The 10,716-nt window shown below is 54.6% G+C and overlaps 1 protein-coding gene across 1 annotated transcript; it reads left to right on the top strand.

Annotated features, from left to right (window-relative positions):
• The first annotated feature begins 385 nt into the window (after positions 1–385).
• SSNA1 (SS nuclear autoantigen 1) lies at positions 386–8,386 on the top strand. The gene is made up of 3 exons (XM_044992233.1): positions 386–515; positions 785–984; positions 8,150–8,386. The coding sequence occupies exons 1-3, from the start codon at positions 464–466 to the stop codon at positions 8,249–8,251; spliced, it is 354 nt and encodes a 117-aa protein (XP_044848168.1). The 5' UTR covers positions 386–463; the 3' UTR covers positions 8,252–8,386.
• The last annotated feature ends 2,330 nt before the right edge of the window (positions 8,387–10,716 follow it).

Genomic DNA, 10,716 nt, shown 5'->3' with positions numbered 1-10,716 from the left:
GCCGGGGAGCCGGGAGGCGGGCACTGGAGGCGGTTGGGGCGGGGCGGAGGCCGGGCCGGGGCGGGGCCGGGGAGCCGCGGGGCGGGCACTGGAGGCGGTTGGGGCGGGGCGGAGGCCGGGGCGGGGCCGGGGAGCCGCAGAGCCGCGGGGCGGAAGCTGGACGCGGTTGGGCTGGGGGCGGGGCGGAGGCCGGGGAGGGGCGGGCGCTGCCGGCGGTTGGGCTGGAGGCGGTTGGGGCGGGGCGGAGGCCGGGGAGGGGCGGTTGGACTGGGGGCGGGGCGGGGCCGGGGAGCCGCGGGGCGGGCGCTGGAGGCGGGGCGGGGCGGGCGCTGGAGGCGGGGCGGGGCGGGCGCTGGAGGCGGTTGGGCTGGGGGCTGGGGGCCGGGCGGGCGCTGGAGGCGGTTGGGCTGGAGGCGGGGCGGAGGCCGGGGAGCCGCGGCCGGGCGCGGGGGTTCGGGGCGCGATGACTCAGCAGGGGGCGGCGCTGCAGAGCTACAACAACGAGCTGGTGAAGTGTGAGCGCGGGGGGTCGGGGCAGCGGCCGGGACACGCCGTGCGCGGCACCCAGCGCCTGCAAGTGGCGGGCCCGGGCTGGGCCGGTAGCTAAGCCCGGGGAGGGCGGATCCCCAGGCAGCATCGGGGAAGGGCTGGGGGTCCGGGTTGCCTGGCCCAGCCCCTCCATGCAGCCGGTGCCCCCGAGGACCCGCCTCGCCCAGGGCACGTGCTGGCGGGACGGGCCTTGCGCCCTGAGCGGCCCGGGGCCCTGACTCGCCTCCTGCCCCAGGTATCGAGGAGCTGTGCACCAAGCGGGAGGAGCTGAGCCAGCAGATCCAGCAGGAGGAGGAGGAGAAGAACAAGCTGCAAAACGACATCCGGCTCCTGACGGAGAAACTGGCCCGCGTCAACGAGAGCCTGGCTCGCAAGATGGCCACCCGCAACGAGTTTGAGAAAACCATTGCCGAGACCGAGGCGGCCTACACGAAGGTATCTGGCCTCCGGAGGCCGGGGGATTGGCTTTCTCCAAGGCAGCCCCTTACGCTCTGGGGGCTTGTGTGCTCCTGCGAAAGCACAGCGGCAGGGCCTCTCTCTGCCGTTAGTAAGGCCCCACGTCTAGATCAAGCCCTAAACTGTAATCGAGACCCAGGGGAAAGCAGGGCTTTGTGCTGTGGCTGAACCAGAACTAGGTTCAAATCCTTCCTCGGCCAAAATCCCACTATCACCTACGAACGGCTCTGCCAAAGTAAGTTGAGTTTATTGCCACACACCGGGACCTTCCCCCTGGGCATGGCACTTCCCACCTTGGGAAACGTTCCAGCTAAGGCCTCTCCATCACTCTCCCAACAGAGGGTTACTGCTGCCAGAAAAACAAACCACAAACTTGCAAAAACCAGGCACTGCACAGTTTGAACATGGGACCTTCAGACCCACACCACTGCCCTCTGCCACTTGACTGTGTTGCGGGTGGCTTGCTGGTCAGCATTAGAACACTGGGAATTGGGATTCCTGGACTCTCCTGGTTCTGGAAGGGCAGTGTGGCCTGTTGGTTAGAATAACAGCAACAGACAGGATAAGCACATTCATTTCCGAAGGCAGATTGGGTGAGACTTGGGGTTTGAGGTTGGGCTTATGTTTCCAGCTCCACCTGAAGTGCCCTTCCGCAACCTCAGGTTTCTTTCTTTGAGAGCCTCATGCATTCCTGCTATGGGATGGTATTGCCTAGTGATGGGCAGGTGGAACCCTCCTGAAAGCCATATCCCTTGGGCTCCTGTGCACCCACCTCCCAGGGAATGCACCCCTAGCTGCTTCCACTCCTTCCCCCTCACCACAGAGAGTAGAAGCAACCCTCTGCCATGGCTGTTGCTTTCCTAACCCCATTAGGCTTAGTTTGCCAAAAGTGTACGTACGTGTAACTTTAGTTTGGCTCTTAGGTAAATAGTATGGTTTTGTAGTGTCCCAGAAAAGGGACATTTCCCCAACTTTTTAATGTTAGAGCCTCTGGGCTTGCACCATCACTAGGACTATGTCTGGGCTGGACCCCCAAAAGGGGTTTGTCAGAGGGCATGCCTACCATGTAGCACCCCCTCCTGACCTAGGGTTGGCACTGCAGGCATTCCCTGCCTCGCTTGCTCTTCTCTCAGGGCCCTTCAGAACTCCACAAAGGCCAAGAGAGCGTGAGATAAAATTCCCCTGCTGTGGTTCTACATTACTAAAAACAAATAAACCTGAAATCCAATCTCTGCCCTGGACCTCGGGGGTTGCCCAGCCCACCTGTGGACTCCGGCACACCTCTTCTTATGAGAGTTTCTTTCTGTCAGCACCTTTCTGCAGCTGAGTTCCAATGATCTTTTATGAGGCACAGGTGTTCTTTATTCAGTTAACTGTCTCTTTCCCTTTAAACTAGCTCCTCAGGGGTAGCCTGAGTTCAGACTCCCCTTAAGGGAGCCAGCAACTCTGTGCAATTATAACATGTGCATTATGCCCGTGGATCTCCCAAGTTGGATGCCTGGGTCCAGTGCTTAATTTCTGTCTTGTAAAACTCATTCCCTGGCCCAGTGTGCCACCCATAAGGCTTTTACCTCCCCACCAGGACTGCTGGCTCTGGCACACCTCATGGGAGAAGCCCAGATGGCTGTTGAACCACTGGCTGGTCAGAGTTCTGTGCACCACTGGGAAAAACCTTCCTCTGCACTGAAACTTGCAGCAAGGGGGGCTAAGCCATCAATTCCAGCCATGGCATCAGCACTGACCTCAGCTAGGGGCTCAAGTGCTGGGTCTGGAATATCTGAGACCCCTCCATGTGGTGTAACCGAGATTCAGCACAACACCACACCACATGTGGCCAGCCTGACCAATCTGAATTCATCTAGCATCAGCAGCTAACCTCAGACTGGGAATATGGCATACCTTTTATACAGTGAGGGTCATTATCCATGGAACAATTTACCAGGCTGACAGAGGACGTTTCATAGATTCCAAGGCCAGAAGAGATCATTGTGATCATTTAGTTTGACCTCCTGTGTAACACAGGACAGAGAACTGCCCCCCAATCATCCATACAGCAGAGCTTTTAGAAAAACGTTGTCTTGATTTAAAAATTGTTAGTGATGGAGAATCCACCACAACCCCTGGTAAATTGTTCTGGTGGTTAATTACTCTCATTGTAAAAATGTGTATACTTTATTTCCAGTCTGAATTTGTCTAGTTTCAACTTCCAGGCATTGGATCATGTTAGACCTTTCTCTGCTAGATGGAAGAGCCTGTCATCAATGATTTGTACCTCATGTAGGTACTTAAAGGCTGTAATCAAGTCACTCCTTAACTTTCTCTTTCTTAAGCTAAATAGATTCAGCACTTGAGTTCATCACTCTAAGGCAGGTTTCCCAATCCTTTAATCATCTCCTGGCTCTTCTCTGACCCCTCTCCAATTTATCACCATTCTTCTTGAATTGTGGACACCAGAACTGAACACAGGATTCCAGCAGCAATCGCACCAGTGCCAAATACAGAGGTACAATAACCTCTCTACTCCTACTTGAGATTCCCTTCTTCATGCATCCAGGGATTGCACTAGGATGTTCAGCTGATTATCCACCACAACCCCCAAATCTTTTTCAGAGTCCCTGCTCCCCAGGATAGAGTTCCCCATCTTGTAAGTATGGCTGACGTGCTTTGTTCCTAGATATATACATTTACATTTAGCCGTATTAAAACGCATATTGTTTGCTTGTGCCCCACTTACCAAACAGTCCAGACCTGTTCCCAGGTGACCTGTCCTCTTCGTTATATACCAGTTAGAGGAGCGGTCCATAGCTTGCGCCTGGGAGTGCCAGCCCATGAGTGTGAATGCACAGGGGCAACTCTTGAAGATGAACAGTTACTGTTAAGTAACCTTTCTGTCTGCCTCAGGGAAGAGATACGGGGCCTTGGCCAGTAATAAGGGTTTTGAAGGGAACAGAACTAGCAGCAGCATGCCATGGAAGAGGAGAATTGAACATGCAGACTCCTGGCTCCAACCCCTGTGCACAGCCCCCTAGGGTACAGGGTATTGTGCAGGCATTTCTCTCTCATCCCTGTCTACCACCTTCTCCCACTGGCATTCAATGCGTGGCCCACAGTGCCTTATCCATCCCTAGCAAAACCTGCGATGGTCTCTGGGCCCAGCACAGCTCCCGATAAGGGCTCTTACTCATACAGTGCTTTGAACCCTCCTTATACTTAGGACAGCCTCACGGCTCCAGGGTGTGCTTGCTGCTGTCTTAGACAAGGCAAAAGCTTAGGGAGGGGTAAGGTGCTGTGATCTCTCTAAGGAACACCTCAAGGCAGAGTTAAGGCTCTGTGGTTGTGTTGTGTGGGAAGTGTCACCTGAACGACCTTTCCTGCTGCCGTGGTGTTTGGTGTTTGAGCTTTGGGAATAGAAATCTCACATTCTGGAAGGGTGAGAGGTGCACAGGGCGGGGCTGAATACCAGCAGCTTTCACTCCAAGGTGAATGACGCTTTGGGTGTGTCAATTACCAGCACTCTGCTACTGTCATAGATACTCAAACATTGTAAAAGACAAGGCTTGAAAAACCTTGGCTGAAGGCTCAGTAGTAGAGTTCAAGGCATACTGTGCTGAGCTTTCCTTCCGCACAGGCTGCTCCCACGGTGAGGCCAGTGGGCACCCCTCTGGGGCTGTTCTTTCTCCTTGTATTAAAATGACTTCTGATAAAAATGGGGGGGGCGGAGGAGTGAGTGAGGCCCTTTTCTTTTCAAGTGTGCGGGGCAGCCTGCAGAGAGCAGTTGGAGCAGATAGTTCTGCAGTGGTGGGGACAGGCAGGGGAAGGTAAAATAGGGCTTAGCCTGGGCCACTGCTCTCCTCCAGCAACTCCTGGACCCAGAACTTTCCAGACCCCACCCCTCCCCAGGGCACTAGTACCCGTGCAGTGCTGCCCCTCCCCCCCACCCTTGAGAAAGTTTGCAGGGAGGAGCCAGCTAGAGAGTGAAGCCTCCGCAGCTGCCGGACAGGTTCAAGAAGGCACCGGGGTGATGATGTCAGGAAAGTCCCACACCGGATTCCCTGCACTATGACTGAGTGACTTCTTCCTCCCCACCTCCCTTGTCTTCCCCTTTTCGTTATTCCCCTCATAACACTAACTGAAGGGTTAGAACAACCAAACCCCTGGGGGAACTGAGGTGCTACTTGCTGCCATCAATCACTGCTGGTGCATGTGTATTCTGTCCCGCTCCCTACTGCTCTTACTGGACGTATGTCTGGTGCCCCTTCCCGGTGGCCTCCAGCTCCGACCAGACCGGAATAACCCTGCTAATGAAGAACAGTGCCATTTACTGCTGAGGAAGTTCAGCTTCCATTTTAAAAAGAGTTCTTCACCATATGCTTTACCTTGCCCCCATGCCAGGGCTGTGTGCTGGCTGTGCAGACAGATAGCTCCAGTGCCTCTGCTCCAGCTCCCCAAGGGGGCAACAGGATGAAAATTACTAGGTTCTGGTTAGTTTCGTGGCTAAGGTTTCTCACGCTCTGGGGAGCAGTGGAAATGTGAATGATTGGGGCCAGTGGGAAAGCTGGAACACTGCTGTTCACACAGAGGGCACCCAAAACCAGGGAGTGGCAAAGGGGTAGCGTAACAGCAGGCTCATAGCGAGGGCAGAGGAGGAAGATCGCCTCTTCCCTCCCGCAGAGAGCAGCCAGGGGTGGAAAAAGAGGGCTACTTCTGCCTTCCAGCTGCTAGAGCAGGAACAGGCACTTCTTAGAGGTGACGAGTGGAGTCGGTCATGGGAGGGTTCCAGTAGGAATCCCAGCCCTCTCCTTAGCCACTGGCATGGGGGCGGGGGGGGGTGAGCGTCTCTGCAACATGGCTGTCAGGTAAGCCCTGAATGGGTCTGTATCATTAGTTGCTTTAGCTATTAATTGGCATCTAATTTCTATATATAAAGCAAACTGGGCATGGTGTATGGCTCCTGAGCATAATGAAAAGTGTTTCTGCCCCAGCCTTGCATGTCCTGAGCTCTGTCCGGTTAACCAGACCTCTAGAGCATATTCTGTCTCACTGTCTCCTCCTCTGGTCTCCACTGGCCGGTACGACTTTCTGCTGTCTTAGCCTCATCGCCTTGCTGTCTCCTTTTGTGTCATTGTCAAATCCCAGGCTGTAGCTGGCTGTCCTCTCCCAGCCCCTTCCTCAAAGGCTGAAGCTTGGAAAAATTCATGCATGCAAATAGAAATGTTGATAAACATTATCCTGAGAGAGTGAATTCTGTAACCATAGTTATTCCTATTTTAAGAATACACTTTGGTGAGACACTGGTAAAACTCCCATCCACACGGTGTAATTGGCTCAGAATTTCAGTAAGTAACTGAGATTTGAGGACGTCGGTGACAAAATACTTGGCAGATCTCTGCTAGCTCCATCCCTGTGACTGTTGGACAGTTTTCAGGAGTCTGGGCCATGCCCCACCTTCGCCCAAAGCTTCATTTCTGTGCAAACTGATGCTCCACATCACCCCTAAGTCTACTGAGCATTTTCTTTATGACCAAACGACAAAAAGCCGTTTTCTGCAAACAGAGCTGATATTTTGTCACAAGTTATTTAAAACTTGTGAGCCCCTGTTGCATCCTGTCAGTCCCGTGGGCTGTGTGGGACAGGGACGGTCTGCTTGGTGATTTGTCTGTACAATACCTAGCACAATAGGGCCGTGGCCCTTGGCTGCAGTTCTGGGCACTACCATAAATAAGTAATAAAGATCTACAGAAAATCTAGCTTCTTCTCAGGCAATATGTGAACAGGAAAATGGCTAAATATATCGGAGCTGCTTAGTAGCAGTAGTTCAGCTAGCTGTTGTGTGGTCTTTCTGGGAGCTGTACACAGCTGTAAGGGGTACTCTGCCCTTTCCATGGGAGAACACACCTTCTGGAGCTGGCATAGCTCCGTTCTTTTCCTTCTGAACTCAGAGCTGCCATCTCAAAGCTGCCAGTGTTCCCAGGCTTGTATGACTCCACCCATGGCAGCCAGGACTGTAGGTTATTCCTACAGCTTTCTTTCCACCTGTAATGACCCCTCAGGCTAACAGTCACAGGGATATGGTGCTTGTGGTGATCAGAGATGTTTGTAATCTGTAGCCAGTCAAATCCAGTTTCTTATTCAAGGAGCTCTTGCAAATGGAACTGACCAGTCACATCAGTTTGCACAGAAATTACACTTTGGACTACGGAGGGCATGGCCCAGGCTCTTCAGAACTGTCCAGCGGCCACGGCTTGCGGTTACACAGCCTCAGATCTCACTCAGTTACATATTGAAATCAAGACAATTACTCTGGGGGGCAGGGGGAGATCAGGGTTTTGTTTGTGCTCAGAAAAGTGCATTATTAAAATGAGGAATAAATGTTTAGAAATTTCTTCACAATGGAAATTTAATATTTTTATGCATGATGATTTATTTTTAAGCTAGGTCAGCCTATGAATAAGGAGAAGTCAGTCCTTTTTCAGGAAAAACCAAGGAGGAGGAAGTGCTCTCTGCCCACGAGCTCTGTGGTTAGAGCATTCAGTTTGTAGGGGAAACTGGGTTAAATCTCTATGCTGCCTGAATCAGACCAGGGGCTTGAAGTTGCATCGCCCATGTCCCAGAAGTGTGCCCTAGCTACTGAGACATAGGAACAGTGAGGCTCTGGTTCTCCTGGTGAAGCTATTCCTGTTCATATGAAATACTTCAGTAGCCACGGACCTAAGATTGGATGTCTAACAAATACATTCGAGTTCAACTCCAAGTTACTGATTTGATGCAGGAATTTCTGGGTTATGCTGCAAGTCAGATTGGATGATCGGGGGTCATTTCTGGCCTTAACATCTATAAACGACAGTGTTTGCCAGTTACATTTTTAACTGTTTTTAAACAAATTGCCTTTGTTAATATTGCTAAATGCTAAGGCCAGAAGGGACCATCTAGTCTGACCTGCGTAACGCAGCCAGAGAACATTCCTTGAGCCTGGAACGTGGGTCTGACCTAGAGCATATTTCTTAGGAAGACACACCCAGGCTTGAGTTAAAGGCTCAGAGTGCTGGAGACTCACCCACTCCCTTGGCAACTTGTTCAAAATCTGGCTCAGGCTAAGAGAAATGCTGTTTCCATAAAATGAAGTAACTTGTTTCCCATCCCCCAGATCCTGGAGAGTTCCCAGACGCTGCTCAATGTCCTGAAGAAGGAAGCTGGGAATCTGAGCAGAGCCACAGAACTGAAAAGTAGCATCACAAAGGAGAGCTGAGCATTTGGACTCAAACCTCCTGGCAGTCACTCCAGGGAGCTGCAGCACCTTCTGACTCTGGCCCACACTGGCGTTCTGATCTAGGGGCTTGCAGTGGAAGCAATGTCTAATAAAGGCTTTATTTTGCAACTGTAAGTGTTCATTTCAGAATGGCCTCAGTGCGAGGTGGGAATCCATTCCACTTCAACCACATCCAGCAAAACTCAGGCTGGGTGTGTAACAAGTGCCAGTTAATGGGGTCGTGATGCTGTGGGAGCGCAACTGTGCCTATAAGCAGCAGCCTCGGGCAGGGCAGTCCTGGGAAGAAATGTGACTTGGGATGTTAGCACTTTCCCTTTCAGTTACTCCTGGGGGGATTCTGCATGACTGCGCACCTGCAGAAAACACCGCCCCACAGAAGTCCTGTGCCCCCCTGCAGAGAATGGGGGCAGTTTTGGGGGAGATTGCCCCCCCAAACCAGAGGCAAGGCACAGGGTTACCTGATACTACCCCCCCATTTCTGCAAGTGCAGAGCTGAAGGAGGCTGCCTCTAGGCTCTGCTGAATCTGCAGCTGAATGCCACCTCCCGGGTCCTACTGCCAGTTGGGCTCCCCTTCTGTGTGCTGGGTGGGGCCTTCCTGTTTTCTGTGCAACAGTGAGCGCCTGCTGTGGGGAAGAGGGAGTACAGCAGGGAAAGAAGGGGGTGGAATAGAGCAGGGGGAGGGGAATCGCAGGGGGAAGCAGCAGCCCCGCCTGCAGTGTCCCCTCAGCAGCAGCTGGGGCTCCCCTGTTAAGCAGGCCCCTCGAACCCTCACTCATACAAACCCCACTCACCCAGACCCCCACCCCATCAAGCCCCACTCCCCCAGCACCCAGACTCCCCCACTGAGCCCCAACCACCTTCACCTAGAGCCCCTGCGGAGTCCCATTGCTCCTGCGCCTGGAACTCCCCAATGAGGCCCTGTGCAGCCAGATCTCCCTGAGCTGCCAGGATGCAGATTGCCCCACACAGACACCTCTCACCCCACGTCTGGATCCCCTCCACACTTAGATCCTGCTGGGCTGAGCCTGCCCACCCACAGCTGGCGCAGAGGGGCAGGGCCCCAGGGTGGTTCTGAGGCAGGCCCAGCCCTTGCACTGGGTCAGGGTCAGGTTCAGCCTCACTGCTGAGTCCCTGTACCGGGGGAGGTGAGGGCTTCAGGGTGATCTCCCACCTCCATGCAGCCAGCGGTCTGTGCTCCCACCTGCCACACTGGAGACACATTTATTTACTGACAAACAAAATTTGCAGAATTTTACAATACGTAATTTTTAATTTTTTGGCATCAAATTCCCTCAGGAGTAAGACGGGATGGTTTGCTGTGGCAGGAGCAGTTTCCTCTGTGCAGGGGAGTGGGCACGTGCCAGCAGCAAGCTGGCACTCACATGCAGAGGCAAAGTGGCATGTGCTCTGCAAAGGGAGGAGTGGAGCAGCCGCACTGCTACTGGCTGAATGGGGGAAGAGCCCAGCTGCCCGGGGGGCAGGGGGGATTGAAGCAGGGGCACAGTTTGTTCCCAGGGGTGCAGCAGGAGAGGAGGGGCTGGAGAAACTGGGGCTGGCTGGGAGGTGGCAGCAGCAGAGCACAGCCCAGAGCTCCGAGGTGTGTAACAAGTGGCGGGAGCAGCACTCTGAGCTATGGTGAGCTCTGAGGGGAGGCAGCACCTCCCCCTCCCAAGAGGCCCTAGCTCACCACCTCCCTCCTCACCAGCGGGGGGGGAGTCTAGACCCACAGTTCCCAACAGGGGGGCTGCAGCCCCCTGTGGGACCATGAGCCCTTTCAGGGGGGCTGTAGGACCCCATGGGGCTGAAATCCCTGAGCCCTGGCACCCCCCTGAGCACTGGTTGCCTCCCCGCACACTGCAGTGCCAGAGCAAGGCAGGCCCAGGGGCAGCTCCACACCCCTGACTCCCCAGCCCCTGGCCAGGGCAAAGGCAGGAAGCTGGAGTCTGGCAGCTGCTGCTCTGGCTGGTGTCATGGAGCAGGCAGCCATGGCATTTCCCCAGCTGCTGCTCGGGCCCAGGGGTGCTGCTGCTCCTCAGCTCACGCAGCTGGTAAGAGCTGCCCAGGCAGGGGGATCCCACTCTGGGGCCGGCAGAGCCCTTGGGGAGCAGTGACCACAGGGGAGCTTTCCTGGCACACAGCCCCTAGCAACCCCCGTCCGCACACAGCCCCAGCTACCCCTGTCCCTGAGCTACCCCCCTGTCCTCACACAGCCCCTAGCTACCCCCTCCCTGCACCCTGAGCTACACCCCTGTCCTCACACAGCCCCTAGCTACCCCCTCCCTGCACCCTGAGCTACACCCCTGTCCTCACACAGCCCCTAGCTACCCCCTCCCTGCACCCTGAGCAGTTTTCATCAAACTTTTTGAGCTGAACCCCCACCACACGCAGCCCAGACAGGCTGGGTGGCCTGCTGAGGTGAGTCGGGGTGGAGGTGGTGCTGCCT

This window comes from Mauremys mutica, chromosome 18 (genome assembly GCF_020497125.1).
Source record: "Mauremys mutica isolate MM-2020 ecotype Southern chromosome 18, ASM2049712v1, whole genome shotgun sequence".
Taxonomy (NCBI): Eukaryota; Metazoa; Chordata; order Testudines; family Geoemydidae; genus Mauremys; species Mauremys mutica.
Note: the sequence above shows the minus strand (reverse complement) of the source record. Positions and strands in the feature narration are given on the sequence as shown.

Coding starts and splice junctions, on each gene's coding strand:
- SSNA1 (XM_044992233.1), top strand. CDS start 464: ATGACTCAGCAGGGGGCGGCGCTGCAGAGCTACAACAACGAGCTGGTG. Junction 516..784: donor CAACAACGAGCTGGTGAAGT/GTGAGCGCGGGG, acceptor CTCCTGCCCCAG/GTATCGAGGAGCTGTGCACC. Junction 985..8,149: donor CCGAGGCGGCCTACACGAAG/GTATCTGGCCTC, acceptor CCCATCCCCCAG/ATCCTGGAGAGTTCCCAGAC.